Source organism: Xyrauchen texanus, chromosome 24, assembly GCF_025860055.1.
Source record: "Xyrauchen texanus isolate HMW12.3.18 chromosome 24, RBS_HiC_50CHRs, whole genome shotgun sequence".
NCBI classification, from domain to species: domain Eukaryota; kingdom Metazoa; phylum Chordata; class Actinopteri; order Cypriniformes; family Catostomidae; genus Xyrauchen; species Xyrauchen texanus.
Genome location: NC_068299.1, coordinates 26,726,555 through 26,746,377, shown reverse-complemented (window position 1 = coordinate 26,746,377; position 19,823 = coordinate 26,726,555). Strand labels below are relative to the sequence as shown.

At 39.7% G+C, this 19,823-nt stretch overlaps 1 protein-coding gene across 3 annotated transcripts in view; it reads left to right on the top strand.

Annotated features, from left to right (window-relative positions):
* LOC127617715 (fibroblast growth factor receptor 3-like) overlaps positions 1-9,482 on the top strand; it is a 56,939-nt gene extending 47,457 nt beyond the window's left edge. The window contains exons 10-18 of one of the 3 annotated variants that reach the window (XM_052089783.1): positions 364-509; positions 648-769; positions 1,183-1,293; positions 1,399-1,589; positions 1,820-1,942; positions 2,476-2,546; positions 4,222-4,359; positions 5,745-5,850; positions 5,954-9,482. In XM_052089783.1, coding sequence (XP_051945743.1) covers positions 364-509; positions 648-769; positions 1,183-1,293; positions 1,399-1,589; positions 1,820-1,942; positions 2,476-2,546; positions 4,222-4,359; positions 5,745-5,850; positions 5,954-6,118 — 1,173 coding nt within the window. In that variant the 3' untranslated portion in view covers positions 6,119-9,482. Of the gene's footprint in view, positions 1-360; positions 510-647; positions 770-1,182; positions 1,294-1,398; positions 1,590-1,819; positions 1,943-2,475; positions 2,547-4,221; positions 4,360-5,744; positions 5,851-5,953 lie in introns of all 3 variants that reach the window. The other 2 variants (XM_052089782.1, XM_052089781.1) reach the window with 2 other exon arrangements.
* The last annotated feature ends 10,341 nt before the right edge of the window (positions 9,483-19,823 follow it).

The window sequence follows — 19,823 nt, the reverse complement described above, 5'->3', positions numbered from 1 at the left end:
TTTTGTCTCTCTAATATTTCAATCTCCCAATCTCAATTATTTTCTGCAATCTAAGTCTGAGATGCTCTTGTTTCACACTGGAATCAACTTGAGCTGCATAAACATGTCTCTTTTTCAAAACTGTGTGTATTTGGTGGATGATTGTATATGTGTCTATTTTGAGTGCAGCATGGCAGCTAGAAAATATTGAGATATCATTGTTAGACAGTTTGATCTGACTTGACTGTAAATGTTCTTCTTTAAAGAACTTCTTGATATTTTCTGTGCACCTGCTCTCTTTTCACACTATTGCTCTTGCTTTTATACTTTTCTGTTTCTCTTGCAGGGACAATAACATGCTGTTTTCATTCTTAACCCAAGCAGGTTTCCTTGGAATCTAATTCTTCCATGAATTCAAACACCCCATTGGTCAGGATTGCCCGCCTGTCATCCAGCGATGGACCGATGCTGCCCAACGTTTCTGAGCTTGAACTGCCTTCTGACCCCAAATGGGAGTTTTCTCGTACAAAGTGAGTTACAAGCAAAAGTTAACATCAAAATGATCATCTCCAAGGTTTAAAATGATCAGCCAATTTCAGTGTCTGTAGAGTTCTGTTCACTGCGTTACATTTTTCCCTTGCTGATTGTAAGTGATGATTTGGTTTCAGACTAACACTGGGAAAACCGCTGGGAGAGGGCTGCTTTGGGCAGGTGGTGATGGCTGAAGTCATTGGGATTGACAAAGAGAAACCCAACAAACCTCTTACTGTTGCTGTCAAGATGCTCAAAGGTGGGTGTGGTAACATGCAGGACATACATTTGTTATAATTACAATTATTATAGAGGGATGTTCTTTGATTTATCTTTTTCTTTTTTTTACCAATGTTGACTTTATTTTACTTCTGTTTTTATTTATTTTTTCAGTAATAATAAGTAATCATTTTTCATTTCGACATAAATTAAAAGCAGTACAACAAATACTACAATAATGTATAAATCCTTATGAATTATATATATATATATATATATATACACACACATTACAATTATTTAATTTAGCTTTATGGTAATAAGAATGGGATCGTGAAAATATTGTAGAAACAAAAAAGAAATATATTTTTTATTTATATTTTTAGCAAAATATAATTTCTTATTTTGTTCTTTTAGCACATTTATTAATCTGAAACAACTGCTTTCTCTCAGATGATGGCACAGATAAGGACCTGTCGGACCTTGTGTCTGAAATGGAGATGATGAAGATGATGGGAAAACACAAGAACATCATCAACCTGCTGGGAGCATGTACACAAGATGGTCAGTTTGCACTTGCATTCAGCACATTATATAGAATATTTCCTATAGACACGTAAAAGAGGTCTTGGTTTTCTGACTGAATTGTATGTGTCTGTGTGCATGAAGGTCCTCTGTATGTGCTGGTGGAATATGCTTCTAAAGGGAATCTTAGGGAATACTTGCGTGCAAGACGGCCTCCTGGGATGGACTACTCATTTGACACCTGTAAGATCCCTAACGAAACTCTGACATTTAAAGACCTGGTGTCCTGTGCCTATCAAGTCGCTAGGGGTATGGAGTACTTGGCCTCAAAGAAGGTAACCCATTTTATACATTTTCCTAATGTTGTTCTTTATCTTAATTTGTAAACCATTTTTTTATATAATTTTTTTTAAAATGGTAATGACTTATGATATGTTTTATGAATGTGTATGATAACACTATAAGAATGGATATGCAAGTTTTAATTTTCCAGATTTGTTTGTCATCCTCCATATTTATCAGACTTCATCATAAAAGATGACTCTCCCTCTGTTTGTATTGCCAGTGTATCCATAGGGATCTAGCGGCTCGGAATGTTCTGGTTACCGAGGACAATATAATGAAGATTGCAGACTTTGGCCTGGCTAGAGACGTGCACAACATTGACTACTACAAGAAGACCACCAACGTAAGTCTACACTTATTATCAATCTCGGAATGCTTGAAAGATCGCACTCTTAAGTGGCATTGGACCGAAGCAGAGGGGATGTGGTTACTTACTGTATTTTAAATGTCAACTTCATAGGTGTCGAATGAGTGCAGAGTTTAGGAACGTTTATGTGTAGATGTCATTAACAAATTAACTGTTAAATGATCCCTGCAGTTGGAGGGTACTGGAGTGAACTGGAAACACAATACTGTTTACCTGGTCCACTTAGTATCATGAAAAATGGCATGTATAACAGTAAGGTGTTGTGACAGCGGCTTTTGATATGGGGTGTGGTTTTTGAAGAATGTAGGTTTTCGAAGGGACATTTGGAGATTAGAGCGCATTAGGGAATGGAACTCTATAGGGTTTTTACCAACTTGGCCTACTGATGTGTATTTGAATTAGATAGGAAAGTAGGAGATTAAGCTGCATGCCTGTTGATGTTCAATAGGCATCTGTGTGTCTTGCTTGGTCAGCACCACTATTGTTCTGATTGATCTGTGTCCTTTCAGGGTCGTCTGCCCGTCAAATGGATGGCACCAGAGGCGCTGTTCGACCGGGTATACACGCACCAGAGCGATGTGTGAGTTTACATTGCCACGCATACCTCTTCTTTTTCCCCATCACTCAATCTTTTCACTCCTTCATGCCATCTGTTCATATAGTCCATCAAGCAGTAAAGGAATGCAAGTGAACAATGTAACTCAGCATGATAACATCAAAGCCAGCTGAGTGAGTGTGTGTGAGCAAGTTATTGCACAATGTGTGTATATGCCCAGCAGGATTTGATTAAAATGTTGGTATATTACACATCATCTCTCAGTAGACCGAATACACCTTTGTCACACACACATATTGGTACCTGAAGCTGTACTTCCCAATATGTTTAAATACACTTTAGTAACAGTTAGGCTGAGACAGCAGTAATAAAATATTATCATCTGCCTCTGCTTATAGGCTGTACTTATGCTATGATATATGAGTCAGTGAGCCCTAATTCACTTGATCTGTTATGTGTGTATTGTGTGTGAGCACCATGCTGATGTGCATAAATGAGATTCGACTCTGACATAAAGCTAATGAACAGATAGCGATATAATGATGAGCCAATTATTTAGCTAACTAAGTGTGTTTGTGTGTGTGTGTGTGTGTGTGTGGCTGGCTAGCATTAGCTGGCTCATAGCTCCTGTTGTCTCTAAGTGTGGCTAATATGATTAGCACAGCTCAGTGGTGGCGTGGGAGGAATGGGCCAAACAAAAGAGCCCTGAGTTAACAGAGCAGCTTGTGATAACACACACCCACATACACTCGCTAGTTTAATAAACTCACGTCTCATATCACATACTTTATGAGCTTCAGTGAGAACCAACAAAACTGCTCACTCACATCTGCCAAGTATCTACTCCCCAGAGAAAGAGACAGGAAAAGTGAGAGAAAGACAGATAGAGAGGGCAAGAGAGGTATAGTGAAAGTATTGTTTCTCTGCATTGAACTATTTCTAGCAGAACGGACATACAGTATATACAGTTTCCCTGTTGAAAATGAATGCTGGTGTGCTGATGTACCCAGCACGCTTGTTAACTCCCTTCAAGGAATATTCCGGATACAATACAAGTTAAGATCAATCGACGACCTTTCGTAATGTTGATTACCAAAAAAAAAAATATATATAGTATATAAACACCGCTAACCTCAGTCTAATAACAGTGTTTCCAGCATCCCTCCACCACCCCATCTCCATCCTCAATCTTTCTTCAAATCATTTGTTCCTGCCCTATAACTTCCTCTAAATCTTACCTAGTCCCTTAGGGGGGTAAATTTAGAGGTTGAGTCGAGCCTCATCCTCGAGCCCATCCTTTGCGGATGCCAAGCCACATAAGTTTACCCTCTACCACTCAAAGATTATATGGACACGCAACCTCATGTAATAAGGAACAAGACAAAATATTTTTTTGTTGTAATAACAGATGATGTATTGAACTAGGAACATTCCTTTAACCAAACAAGCCTCCCTTTGTCAAATTAGTTTCATCAGAATGATTAACAAGTATTTTTGCTGGTGAATTGCATGGCTATGATAATCCACCAGTTAGACTAGCGCCAGACCTACATACACCGGCTTGGACCAATATGGATATTCATGCTTGGTTCTAGCTGGTCTTTTCAGGAGGCATTATAGGTCTACTTTCATTTTGTATCATATACGTCTGATTTTCGTTCCATATTTGCTCTAAACTTTGACATCTCTTGCATCTCAGGTGGTCTTACGGTGTGTTGTTGTGGGAGATTTTCACACTGGGCGGTTCACCGTACCCAGGTATCCCAGTGGAGGAGCTCTTTAAACTGCTGAAAGAGGGCCATCGAATGGACAAACCTGCCAACTGCACTCATGAACTGTACGCCCATGATTTTCTTTAGACATTCACCTCAAAAACACTTGCACTTTATGGGCGTTTTCACACCTAGTTCATTTAAGCACTCCAAACGGTCTCAGAGCAATATAACATGTAAATGTGAACAACCCAAATGATCTCAAACCCCCCTAAAAGGTCCCACAAATGAATTGTACTCGGACAACGTCAGGTTGTCTGTGTATGGTTTGTTAGTGCATCCTTTTGTGATTCAGTTGATTCGTGCTATGTGAAGGCAAAGAAGTACAAGTCCGATTTGCATTTTGTTATGACTTAAGCACCTCGAGGCTTGCCATACATAGCTATACCACATAATCGTCTGATCAAGATAATTTCATCTAACCGCAATTATTGTGAACTTTAAATTCCAATCACATTTTACTGTCCAAATAATGGATATTTTAAGCAAACAGAAATACCATGATTACCATGACAGCGTTATGTCATTTTCCAGTTTTTTTCATAAGTGTCATGGTGGACAGCAGCTTCTGAAGAGCATGTGAAGATTTTGAAGCGCTGTGATGCGCATACGGAGGTTTAGCTTCAAGCTCCCGCGATGCTCAAGCGAGGATTTTGATAGTGAACGCAAAACAATCCGTTTCATTTTAATGTTTGCAAAATGGAAAATGTTTTGGATTCATTCATACACGCACAGGAGGAGACGCCCGCTTTATTCCTGAGGAGATGATAAAATGAAAAAACATATTTTCAAATACACATAGAATCTCAAATGTTTTCATTCTTGCGAAATAAGGGTTCATGGGTTTATTCAGAGAGCCCTAACATAACGTGTGAAAGTGAAGAATTTAGAACCGAAATATATTACTATTGCATAATATAGTAGAATAGATTAGAATAGGGTTGTCTGGGATGTTAAAAATGTTGTACATTTAAAGATGACCAAAAAGAAAGACTTATTTTAAGTGTTTGGAAATATTTTAACATTTAAATATGATTTTAAGTTTTTAAATCCATAAAGGAAATGATATAGCCCTATTTTATCATATTATTCTAAGTTTAATATGAATAAATGACTCCACATATGAATATGATTCCACATATTTAATATGAATCCACATTCATTTTAATATGAATTAAAATGAATGTGGATTAAGCACACATGCACCTTGAGAAGTATGACAATTTATCATCATAATCACAATTTGAAAACAGTCATTATTTTTGCAGTTCTGCTTGACTAGTGGCGCAGAAATGACACACTTCACCTTTAACCTATATCTTAAAATAAAGCTACACAGTGTTTGATAGTGTATAATTAATTTACGTTTGAAACACTGCAGATCATGGATACGTGACAATAAAGCTTGTAGTAAATGTATTTTTTCTGTTTTATCATGTGATTTGTGCAGGTATATGATTATGCGAGAGTGCTGGCATGCTGTTCCTTCCCAAAGGCCAACGTTCAGACAGCTGGTGGAGGATCACGACAGAGTTCTTTCCATGACTTCTACTGACGTAAGAGCTCTTGTGCGATCAAACCAAACACCTCCACTGTTATACATGTATCGTTTGCACCCATTCTGATGTGTGTGTGTTTGTGTGCACATGATCATTTTAGGAGTATCTGGACCTGTCGGTACCATTCGAGCAGTACTCTCCTACCTGTCCAGACTCCAATAGCACCTGTTCTTCCGGAGATGACTCTGTGTTTGCTCACGACCCCTTACCTGATGAGCCCTGCCTCCCTAAACATCACCACAGCAATGGGGTCATACGAACATAGGCGTCCTATAAAGGAGTGGTGCTATAAGGGCCATGGGGATCTGCTTTGGAGGAAGACCTGGGACCTTTCCGTACTGGGCCAGTCTCCATGTAGATCCGGCACCAGTGTGGCTCTCATGAAACGATGAACGAGCAGCTTCAGAGGTCCAACTGTTTGCAGGTCTGAAGGATGGATTGTGCAACTCTTTTGGGACCTCCTTTTCTTCCAAATTATTATTCAGCTTTTTGTCTTCGAAAAAAAAATTCCTATTTTTGTATTCGGCCAGTTTCGTTTTTCCTTTGCGCTACACAGTCTGAAGAGATAAACCATTCCGTGCCTACCAAAAAATAAACAACAAACAGACAAATTGTTGCACAGGAAACAAAAAGAATGAACAAACACTGTGTTACTGTGTCACAGCACAGTTCTAAAGTGGCGTTCACAGTTTGTCTTGTCATACGTGTGAATTCTCATCATGCTTAAAGATGCAGCAATATCTTACTGGAGTGAATATTGAACCCATGGCCAGTCTCTTCTCTCCACTCCGTTATTTTCTCACAAATAACTTTTTTTCATCCTTTTGTTGTAATGAGAAAAATGAGAAAAGAGAGAAAGGTCTCCTAGATGTGAGATTTGATTAAAATATAACTGTGTGCTTTGTATGTATCTTTAAAAAGTTTTTATTGTAAATATATAGATATGAAAATGTTTCATATTGCATTAAGTAGCAGTGTACTTTTGAAAAATCATGAAATAATCTAGGAACAATGCATTGCAAGTGAACATACACTGTTGAGATCATGTAAACATTTAATCTTAAAAAAGCAAAACAAAAGTTTTGTTTGAATTAACATGTATATTTGTAAAGCTATTTATAAAATTAAGGTTTTTAAATGGTTTTAAGGTCTAAACTTTAGTCCGGGTTTTGATACTGTTATCAAAGGGGTTTCTTCTTGAGATTTACATTTTTGTAAGTTATTTACCATGGAAGTGCAACCGGTGGGTTGTACTTTATTTTTGCTCTTTTTCTTCTTCCATCTCTTTGTTTACAGAGACAAGAATGTATAAAAAAAAATGATTGGCAATATCAGCAGAGTAAATCGATGAAACAGAACATGAAATATGTATGGCAAATGTTGCTTTGCTCAGTATTAAAATACATGATTAAATGACCACAAGTGCTGTTCCTCTTGAGGACGAAAGTGGACTACTTTTAACAAATTTTTGTATATTGCAAAAAAAAATAAAAAATTCTCCACATTTGAGCTTCAATGCATGTAATTTCTAGACACATACTGTAAACAGTTCACTGTTGTATTACAAAAGTATTGGTCTTCTTTGAGGAATGGTGCTGTGGTCCTTCTAATCTAATGCTATGATATGAAGGAATGCTATGTGGTTAAAATCTACAATGGCATAAATTGTGATAGTAATTGCTTTATGGTGAAACCATATTATGAAAGTTTATTGTAAGGATGCTCTTATTTGCTCTTTTGCTATATGAAAATGTATAATGTTAGCTATTTTTAGGTAATCCTCTGGGTCTGGGTATGTTTGCAAAGTGCCAAAATCTTAAACTTACTCTCTTAGTTTTATGTTAATGCGTACAGAACCTTTATTGCTATTCAATTCTAGCGTGCATGCTTGTCAGATGAGTGTCTGTGGCCCCAGCGAATCTAAGCAAAAGCATTGTGGGATAGCTTGGTCATGTCTCAGGGTGTCCTTAGACAATTGCATTCAAGCAGAAAGCTGGCAATAAAATATAATGGGAATGAATAAGAGGAGACAGTAGGATGATTCGCTTGCTGCTAATATGCGACAACTGTAGATTTGATACGAAACGACTGTAAAGAGTGAAGCAGTCTCTCCCTCCTTCTGCAAACTATTGAATATTTGTACTTGTCAAGTGCCTGTGAGGGAGTTGAGTGGCTGAACATTGTGACACAGTCTGAATGTACAGCCACATTAATAAAAGATATAAGCAGGGTGTTTCTAAAAATTATAAACAAATGATTTGTTTGGCACTTTGTTACCTTAAAGGGACAGTTCACCCAAAAAAAAAAAGATTGTCATAATTTACTCACCCTCATGTTGTTCCAAACCCAGGAGACTGACATTCTCTCATGGAACACAAAAAGATATGTTAGGTAGAATGTTAGCCTCAATCACCATTCACTTTCATTGCATTGTTTTTCCATACAATCTAAGTGAATGGGTTCCGATGTGTGTGGGAAGAAGTGATGACAGAATTTTCATTTTTGGGTAAATTGACCCTTTAGTTCTCAGATTGGATTTTCATACATATGGGTTATTTAGTCTTCTTCCAGCTGAGGGACATCAAGTTCTGGATACAGTGTTTTGCCGTTTGTCTGCTATGTGTGTATGGAATTTTTGGTTTATTGTTTGGTGTGGGATGGCAAGGCAAGTATTCAGTCTTGACTTTCTCTTTTGTACAACTTATAACCTCTGGCTCACCTCTTTTTCCCCTTTGTGTCCTCTGCTCTACTACTGATCACTCACTTGCATTGTTTCAAACATATCAAAACAATGTTGCTGGTACTTTTTCCTCCTCAATGAAAAAAATCTACATTATTTATTTCCTTGTATTTATGTTTTATTTTATTAGTTTTTTGTCTTTATCCTTTAAAAGTCAATTTATTTTCATGACCTTAATGTTGTTTTATTTTTATTCAAATGGTTGGCATTCCTTGATGCTTGTGTATTTTAGGATTGAGGTAGAGCCATGATGCATTTAGGGGTTGAAGAAGGTTTTCTTTAATGTTTACATTAACTTCCATACAGTTTCAAGGACAATGTTTTCCCAGCACTTTTAAAGTGGCTGCATGATAAGCAATACTGGTGTGGTGTCAACACTTTCATTAATTTTACACTCATATGTTTTTTTTTTTCTTAAGCTCTATTTGATAGTGCCGTTCAGCTCTTATTAGAATTAAAATATTAAATTAAGTTATAGATTTAAATTTGCAAATTACTGTTATATGAGTAGATTATATCTAGGTTTGTGTGTTTCTTGTTTTAATAGGGATGAAAGCTACTTTACAATTTTTCCTACAAAAATAATTGCATTGCATTCCTGTTAGATTTATTTTTCTTCATGTGGTGAGGTTATATGTTTGCAGAATTAAAGTACCCAAGTCATTCAACCTACATTTTCATCACTCTCTGTGTAACAAAAGAATGGAATGGTTTACTAACAGTGTTTTTTTATAAGTTTTTTTTCTTTTCCATATCTCTGTATCTCTGAAACATTCCATTCTATTTCAGTTGTGCCCCATACCAGCTGTTAAACCACTTTACACTCTATCAGTCTGTGCCTGACGGAATTATGCTGTCAAAAAAAACGTTTTCAATAAACACAACAAAACGAGCAGCCACTTGTCACCTTTTTCTAAAATATTATTATAAGATTATAGAAATTAAATTAGGCCTAAATCATTCTACTGTAAAGAGAATAATGTAAAGAGAACACATTATGAAAACCCAGATTACTCATGGTGAATCCTGAAAAATATGGTACTGATTTGTCTTTTTACATCTTACATTGGACATCAAGTGGCAGCCCAACACAGTACCAAATGTAACCTGTATTTAATGTAGTAGTCTTGGCTATATTTTCATAGATTTGTTCATGGTTTTCATGGATGAGTGTATGTCATGTAACCCGCCCATGTGCAACATGATCATTTGTGAAATCAACATGTTGCTTCTTCTACAAGTTCATATACCCTGAAATCGACCCCATTCAGCCAAATTATTGATTAACGGCATCCGTCAACAGACATTTTTGCATCAATTCCAGTGTGTTAATTTCCCTCTAGCCGACTGATAAGAACCAGGAAATAATTCACATAAACAATGGTGATCAGTGTTGGGTAAATTGCTCAAAACATAGTAATCCACTACAAATAACTAATTGCTACTCTAAAAATTGTTATCAGATTACTTTACTGATAACTTCATAGAAAAGGAACACTGCTAATTACTTTTCAACAAAAGGTTTTCGTATTTCCGCTAATTAATTCAAAATAATGTCTAAATTTCCTTCTTGTTAATTGTTGCTGTCCCTTTAGATGTCACAAAGTAATATACTTAAACGTACTCCATCTAATTGAAAGTCAGTAACTGTAATCTGATTTCAAGAATTGAAATTGTAATGCATTACGCTACTTTTCAACTTGAAGATATAGTTCACCCAAAAATGAAAATTAGCTTGTCATTTACTCACCCATATGCCATCCAGAATTTCTCAGCTGTTTTGGTCCATAAGTGAAAGGGTGGCAAATTTTGGAAGCTACAAATATCACATAAATCAGCATGAAAGTATTCAGAAGCTATATGATAAGAGTGGGTGAGAAACAGATCAGTATTTAAGTGCTTTTTACAATAAATTCTCCTCCCTGCTGTAACGTTTTGTGCCCAAGGAGTGGAAGAGAAGATACGCAGGAGTAGAATCTTAGAATATTTTAATTATACAAACTGGAGATTAACAAATGCTGGTGAGGAAACAAACCATAAAACTTAACATCAAACGTTTCTTTTCAAACATTACCATTTCAAGGACTGACAAACTATGAACAAAACTAGAGGGGGTATATACACACATGGAAACTTAGTGAGGGAATGGCATACAGGTCGGGATAACATGAAGTGATAAGGGCACTGATTAGGATACTGGGAAACGTAGTGCAGGAGATTACTTAAAAATAAGAGTCCTTTAACATGGATAGAAACTGTGCCCACAGGGCAGGGACTGGGTCTGGAGGCCTGGAAGTTGGCCACAGGGCAAGGACTAGGTCAGGAAATGGAACTGCTGAAGGAGGAGACTCTGGGGATGTGGGCGGAGCCCCGGAAGCCGAGGTAGAGTCCGAGGGAGGGAGAGCCAAGGGAGACTCTGGGGGCAGAGCCGAGGGAGGTGGAGCCAAGGAAGACTTAAGGAGAGGAGCTGAAGGTGGAGCTGTGGAAGACTATGGGGCGGAGTCGAGGGAGGTGGAGCCAAGGAAGACTACAGGGGTGGAGCCGAGGGAGGCGGAGCCATGGAAGACTACGGGGCGGAGCCAAGGGTGGCGGAGCCAAGAGAGACTTAAGGAGAGTAGCTGAAAGTGTAGCCATGGAAGACTTCGGTGCGGAGACGTAGAAGACTCCGGGGGCAGAGCCGAGGGAGGCGGAGCCAAGGGAGACTTAAGGAGAGGAGCTGAAGGTGGAGCTGTGGAAGACTCAGGGGGGCAGAGCCATGGAAGGCAGAGCGACCTCCTTGGTCAAGAGCACTGGCAGAGACTGGGGAACAACCTCCGTGATTGTGAGCTATGGCAGAGACTGGGGAGAAGGTGTCCCCTTCCTTCTCTTTCTCCTTCGGTCAGCAGGGAGCATGGTTACAGGGATGGTCGAGGCTACAGGCACTGGCTCTGGGATGGTCGAGACTACAGGCACTGGCTCGCTAACCGTGGCTGGCGTGGGCACTAGCTCGCTAACCGTGGCTGTGGGCACTGGCTCACTAACCAAGGCAGGAGTGGGCACTGGCTCGCTAACCGTGGCAGGCATTGGCACTGGCTCTTTAATCATGGCAGGCATTGGCACTGGCTCTTTAACCGTGGTCGCTACCGCTGGCTGCGGCAGGGAATCGACCACTGGAAACAGGATAGGATGAGCCCCCCCCAAACTTATGGCTAGTATATCCATTTATATGGTCAGTCCTTCTGTAACATTTGGTGCCCAAGGAGTGGAAGAGAGGAGACGCAGGAGCAGAATCTTAAAAGCTTTTATTTATACAAACTGGAGTAGAACAAACACGGGAATGGATACAAATGCTGGAGTCAAAAAAAAAAAAAAAAACTTAAACATCAAACATTAATCTTCAAACATTACCATTTCAAGGACTGGACAAACTATGAACAAAAATAGAGGGTGTATATATATATATATATATATATATATATATGTAACCGACCCTGTTCACCCCGCTCCGAGTTGGAGTCCCCGGGATGGGAGGCGGGTGCGCTAACAAGGAGGCTAAAGGCTACAGCCTCTAGCGTCAGTCACTATTGCACCTCTTGAAGTCAGGAGAGTGAGGTTTACACACAGCATAGCTATCTACCAGCTAGCTGGGTCGTCCGAATCAGTTGAACTCAAGGCTCTCTCCCTGAAGATCGCCCTCCTGATCGTGCTCACCTCCATCAAGAGGATTGGGGACCTGCGAGCGTTCTCTGTCAACAACACCAGGCGGTCCGGCAGACACTCATGTCAATCTATGACCGTGACTGGGCTACGTGCCCAAGGTTCCTACGACTCCCTTCAGAGACCAGGTAGTGAACCTGCAAGCACTGCCCCGGGAGGAGGCAGACCCAGCCCCTTTTTTGCTGTGTCCGGTATGTGCTTTGCGTATCTATTTGGACCGCACACATAGCTTTAGACGTTCTGAGCAGCTCTTTGTCTGCTTTGGCGGACATCGGAAAGGGAACGCTGTCTCCAAACAGAGGCTTTCCCACTGGGTAGTTGATGCAATAGCATTGGCCTATCACACCCAGGCCGTGCCCGCCCCCTTGCAGGTTCGAGCACACTCGACGAGAAGTGTGGCATCCTTGTGGGCACTGGCCAAAGGCACCTCCTTAGCAGACATTTGCAGAACACCCAATACCTTTACGAGATTTTACAATCTCAGGGTTGAGTCGGTTTCATCCCGTGTTTTCTCAGGTCCGAGCCGGTAGAACTCGGTAACGTGGTAACAACTGACCGGGTGTACTGCTTGCACCTAGTGCCCTTTCCCTCCGCTGAGGTAATACTGATGCGTGTGATAGCGTTAAGATGGCCCCAGCCGCTATAACGCTATGCGAGAAACATAGAGAGAGAAAAGGCACGGCTGGTGCAGCTTGCTCCTATGCTTGGCATGTTACCTTGTTCCCCCATATCGGGGCATAGGGAATCAGACAGCTATGATGATCTTATGGGGCGTTGGGGAAGGATACATGCAGTCTGACACGGCCTGTCGTTTTGGCACGCAACTGCCTGCTTGCACCTGTGTCAGAAGCACACGTACATGGTTCAGCACATGGCATGATTAAAATTGGACCCCTAGTGTCACTTCTTTGACACAACGTCGAAGTGAGCGACAGACGGGGAACGTCTAGGTTACTATTGTAACCTCCGTTCCCTGATGGAGGGAACGAGATGTTGTGTCCTCCCGGCCACGTCGCCAGAGGCGGTGGCAGCCGATTTTGCCGGGGCTTCAGCCCCGAATGTTTTGAGTGTAGCCCCGAATGTATTTAGAAAAGCTGACTGACAAATATGAAACTGGACAATAGCCTATGTAAACCCCCGAAATCATAATTTGCATTATTTCATTGTGCTTTGGCTTTGCACATAAAAATAGACATAGGCATAATCTAGCATATAGAATAAGTTTCTTTGCTGTCGGTAGCCTATGGACTACTACGTTTCTTCCTCTCTGTTGAATATACAGCATGTAGGGGAGGAGCTTGCACAGTCGTTGAAATCAACTAATGTTACTTAGTGGCGAGTTAACAGCAGTTAGCAGGAAAGACAGCAAAAATGAAGCTGTCACGAAGGGAAGTCAGGAGAAGGCAGACGGGAGGTGCGGATCCAAATGCAGCTTTATTGGGCAAGCATACAAACATAAACAAACTCAGGAACAAATGAAAAGTCCACGATGGGAAAAAATAAACTAAATGAGGGAAAACATAATGGGGCTAAACAGGTTGAGGTAACATCCATAAAAGACAGGGAAACCTCGAACGAACACAGAGAATATGAAGAACATGCAATGAAACATCAACATTCAACAACGATCGACAATGACTGAACAAAGAACCAGGTTTAAATACAGGAAGGAACAAACAAGGGAATGAGGGACACCTGGAGGAAACAATCAGGGAAGGAGAACCAATCAGGGGAACACCAATAATATAAAGAAACTACAGAGGACTACAACAACCAAACAGGAAACAGGAACTAAATTTAACTTCAAAATAACAGCACAAAACAAAAGACAACAGTGAACATGACAGAAGCAAATGAAGCTTTGGGGATTTTTCCGAAATAAGTCAGCGGGTAAGAATTCACATTTGTTTTAATTGAAATATACACTTTGATTTGATTAAATGATTTGTAGAGGGTAGCAAAGATGAGCAACAGACTGAGGAGCCAGCAGCAGCAGCTGTGCCAGAATCAGGCATGGAAACTGCTAACAATTAATCAGTCAGCTTACTTTAGAAAAAGTTAAAAGTGAAACATTGTTTATCCCAATTATCCTAATGAAAGGATTTTGACAGATGAACATTGAGAATTATATACAGTTCGATGCCATGGTGTGTCAATGAACTTAGACTAAAGTCATTCATGTATTGCTTTAATTTAGGATCTTATACATCATTTTGACTATTTATGTAAAAAAATATAAATTATTTATAATAAAAAAACAATTTTACTTCAATTTACTCACTATAACATAACTCTTTTGTGATGTGGTAATGTACATGAAAATTCAAGAATCATGGTAGATCTTAGGGCAATCCCACTGATCTGCTCTTCCCAATACATTTTCTTCAGTGGTATTGGTCTACAATTTGAAATATGTAGCACTTGATGAATTAGTTGTTTGAAGCTGATTTGCAATAAGTTATGTGCTGTATCTGTTCTTTTGCATCACAGATGAGAGAGGATGTTGAGGATAGTACTAGAGTGGAAGATTTATGAACTGTAGAAACAGACCCAGCCAGAGCAAAACTCAAAGAATACCCTCTCACCAGCTTTGGACTACAAAGAAGTGGTTGCTAGTGTGAAAATAAAATTGTCTGGGCTAAGCCTCGGATGTCCTTCAATGCTGGAAACGCCTCTGCACGTCGCTGAACTGAGCCATTGTTACGGCCGAACCTTATTGTCGGCTCCTCAGGCAAAATCCTGAATGAACAGACGAATTTTCCTTTATACACGTATGTCTGGGGGCGGGACATGCAAATTCTTTCTGCCAATTTCTCATTGGCCTTTTCTCAAGTTCAGAGATGCACGAGGCTCTCAAGAGAGACCCCTAGTGTCGCTTCTTCGACACAACGTCTCGTACCCTCCATCAGGGAACGGAGGTTACAACAGTAACCTAGATGTTATACATTTTATAATCTGCATTTTTGTTCTGCTGAACCCTATTAGAACAGATCTACGACTGCAATTTTTGGCTCACAAACCACTCTAAAAGAGTTCTGAATAAAAGATTACCCCAGACCTTTTCATAAGTTTTAGAATAGGGAAAACTGTCACACTAAACTGATTTATTTTTATTTCTTTTTTTTTTTGACTGAGTGTGTTTGTTTGCTAGAGTTCTGTATGTTCTCCACGAGTCGAAAGACTAAAATATGTCCTGAAGGGGAACATCCTGTCTCCCTGAGGCACTTCCCCAGATCTCTGAAGAGATTCATTAATTCAGAGTTTGTGTGTGTGTGTGTGTGTGTGTGTGTGTGTGTGTGTGTGTGTGTGTGTACATTGTGGGGACCAAAAATACCCACAAGGCAAGTAAAACCTGAGATCACCTAACTTGTGGGGCCCAGCAAGCGGTCCCCACTAGGGAAATGGCTTTTTAAACACACTAAACAAAGTTTTTTTGAAAATGTAAAAATGCAAAAAGGTTTCTGTGAGGGTTAGGTTTAAGGGATAGAAATTATTGTTAGATATGTTTAAAATCCAAAATATGCGTGGAAGTCTATGGAGAGTCCCCACAATGATATAAAAAAAAGTTTGTGTGTGTGTGTGTGTGTGTGTGGACTTTACTCTGCAGCTGAAGAGGTTCTTTCACAAATGTGTATGAGTTGTGTTTGTGAGAGCCAATTCTAAATTGGTGAGTCTGATTCAGAGCGGTGTTTACTCCTTTACACCTGCTTTTTTCATTCTTTCTCTCTCTATCAGAGTCTTCTGTTATCCGCAGGATAATCTCCACTGCCTGTCACACGATTACCACGCCATCCCACTGTTCAGTAGTCTGTGTGTATAACTGAAAATCAGTCATTTCACATCTGAGTCAGACTCTTCTAAATTAGACAGTCTATCATAGATTTGTAAACTTTCTGAAGCTCAGTCCCTCTCTCATAAAGTGCTTTACTAACATTTGGTTATATTTTTGCATGCTGAAGGCAACTTCAATGAGCATATCTGTTTGGTCACACAATGGCACAGTGTAATGCTGATGTCATTCTAAAGAGGACTGAAGGAATTAGCTGTGGACTGCCGTGGGGGCAGCTTGCTCTGGCAACAGCATCTGTGGCATGCTGTCGATTACGTCTGCTTTTGATTACTTTATACTTGTCCCTCAGGAAAAATGTATGTATAGTAATGCACTTAGAATACAAACCTATGGGGAAAGTGCAACAGAGGGTATTGTATAAGCAGAAATGTCACACTCATATTTTGTTTTAAATTTACATGAATTCTGCAGTGAAAAAAAAATATTATTTCGATCTGATTTGAGGTTATCTAAATTGTCCTTTTGAAGTAGGACTACATTTCTAGGTAAATTAACCTCAGGTTATAATTTCTATCAGTTTTCAACATACATACAATTCCTGTGGATGGACTTTGCTCCATGTAAAAAGTGCTTTACGGATAGATACGCCAAATCCCTACATGATATTCTTGTGTTTATGTAATGTAAAGTCACTGGGGTTACCTCATTTTCATGACATGTTTGGTATAGGGTAAAGTTGGTATTTAAAACAAAAGGCTAGAAATGCTGTCTTTAGAGCATAAACTGTTTGTTTTTTTTTTAACCCTAGAATATTCCTTTCTACTAGTTCTATTAGAGTCTTGTTATTCTTTTATTTATGGTTATTTATTTATTGTGATAAAGTGTTGTCAACTCAGCTTTATGGTAAGAGACACTGTCCATGTGTTCTGTTTGTTGATTGTTGATTGTTTACAGCTACTTTTATGTACAGGTAGGACAAGAAATGCAAAGTCTGCATCACAGATCAGTCTGGTGTTGTAGGAGTGTTGCAAGTCGTTCTGAACTCTAAAAGAGTTCCATTCCACAACTGTGCACATTGATTGTGTTTAAAACCATAATGGTGGATGGCTCACAGGGCTTTACAATATCACTAACGCATAAAGTGTGTGTATATTAGAGTTGATGATAGGCTACAAGATAACTGTGGATACCTGGCACTCCATCCATCCATCCATCCATCCATCTTCAACCGGGGGGGGGCAGCTGCACTCCACACTGCAATATTCTCATCATGACTGGATTCCTAAGTATTCATAGCATGGACATACCAGTGTAAATTCCTGTATAATGTACTGTGCAAAAGGTTTAGGCACTAGTGAAAAATGTTACATAGTGAAATTTGGCTATTAACAGTTTTTATTTAATCAATTAACGCCATACAAAGTTCAGTACACATAAAAAAATAACTACACTTTGCGTTCAAAACAGCACCAATTCTCCTAGATACACCTGGACACAGTTTTTCTTCATTGCAGATAGGTTGTTCTAAGCGCCTTACAGAACTTGCCAGAGTTCTTCTATCTATTCAGGCTGTCTCAGTTGCTTCTGTCTCTTCATGTAATCACATACTTGACACAATGATGTTGAGATCTGGGCTCTGTGGGGGCCATACTATCTTGTAGGAGCTCCTTGTTCTTCTATTCAATTATATACTGATACACTGAAAGCAGAATATATAAAATAACCATTTTAAGACAAATGTTTTTGTGAAAAATATAATGCACCAAAGACTTTTGCACAGTACTGTATATGGTGTATATGGACAAATGCTGGATCACTCACCTGAATTGTGTGGCACTCCGGTACAAGACCAAAAGATTGTGGACTCCCAAAATCATCATCTAATTGTGCTTGCTGAATATATAAACACAAAACCATAGGTATTATTAGTTTCCAATCTTCTGCAAATGCTTTCCACTAGAGTTTGGTATACAGCTTACAGGATTTGCACCTCTTCAAATACAAAAGCATCACTAAGGTCAGGCACTGATGCCCCTGTCAGCGCTCAGTAGGGTTCAAGTTTAGGCTTTGTGCTGATCTTCCACACCAGTCTAAGAACCACTCTACTGGCTGTAACATTCACATGTAAACACATAATAGTTACAAAACTTTGCAAACAGCTTAATGGTATCACCATGCTGTTTAAATAAGATGCCATGAAGAGATTCAGGTGTGCCTAAGTCACGCCCCAGTCACCAATCAGACCTACACAAATGAAGAAACAACCAAACCACAACAACTGGGTCATAACACTCATATACTGGTAAATAAAACACCAGATCAAATTGAAGTCTGGGGGAACATCCAAACAACAGATAGTATGGAGAGAATCCAGTTGATTCACAGTGAGTTCAATTGTACGCATACACTACCTTTGTTAATGAATTCTTCCAATCGGCTTTCTCTTTGTCATTCAGCATTCTGAGCAGTGACGAGTGTTCTGTTGAACCTTTCCACTTGTTTGGGTGATACGGCTTCATGTGAGATCCACGAAGTCTGCACGTTTTTGTAGCTGGTTCATCAGTTCTCAAATTCTTTCCCCTTGTCGTGGTGAATTTTCTTAGGGAACTCAAACTTAAGGCTAAAATCGCCAAAGACGTGCTGTACTACAGTTTTTGGCGACTTATTTCTTGTGGCATAAGCCTGAGCAAAACGTGTGAAATGGTCCATTACAAGTATATACTCGTAACCATTCTTGCAGGTTTCAAGGTGCAGAAAGTCTATTGATACAAGCTGGAACGGGTATGTGGTTTGAATTGTAACTAATGGGGCTTTTGGGATTCTTTGTGGTTTCTTTCTTTTCAAACACTCACACACACGTGTCACGAAATGTTCTGTGTTTGTTTGCATGTGAGGCCAACAGAACCTCTCACGTATCAAATCTACTGTCCTTTCTACCCCAAGGTGTCTCTTGTCTTGATGAAGTTCTTTGTAGACTGTCTGGTGATATTCCTTAGGCATGATCAACTTAATTATTTTCCTTGTTTTCCTGTACAGGATCCCATCAGTGCTCAGATGTAGTCTCCCAATTGCCTTAACAGGAGTCTAGTACCCAAAGTTTCTTTTTTTAGAGTACTCCCAGTTGGGCAATGTTTGTTCTTTGCGTACTCTATGACGAAGCTGATAACAGGATCTTTATGTTGCGAGTCCTTGATCTGCTCCCTCAAATTATACACACTACTGGGTGCTAGGGGCTCATCATCTACCAAGTGAATGACCTGTAACCCTGCATTGCGGCACTGATCACTTCTTGATTCATTTCCTCTGTGAACTGTCTCATATACTGAGCAATGTCTAATGGCTTTCTTGACAAACCATCTGCGTCCACATTACACCGTCCTGGCTGATATTTGATCATGAAATTAAAGTCAGCATGCTCAGCAACCCAACGGTGTCCTGTTGTGTTAAATTTTGCTGTCGTCAGAACATAAATCAGGGGATTATTGTTAGTATATACTTAAAAGTGTGGCACATGGAACAGATAATCCCTGAAATGCTCACTGATGGCCCACTTTAAAGCCAGGAATTCTAGCTTCCCCGAATGCATGTGGTAATTTTTCTCAGGTGGTGTAAGAGTTCTCGACACATACGCAATCACTGATATCTTTCCGTTCTGTTTCTGATATAGGATGGCCCCCAAACCGTCTTGTGAGGCATCACAGTGAAGTACAAATGGTTGGGTGAAATCGGGGTATGCAAGAACGG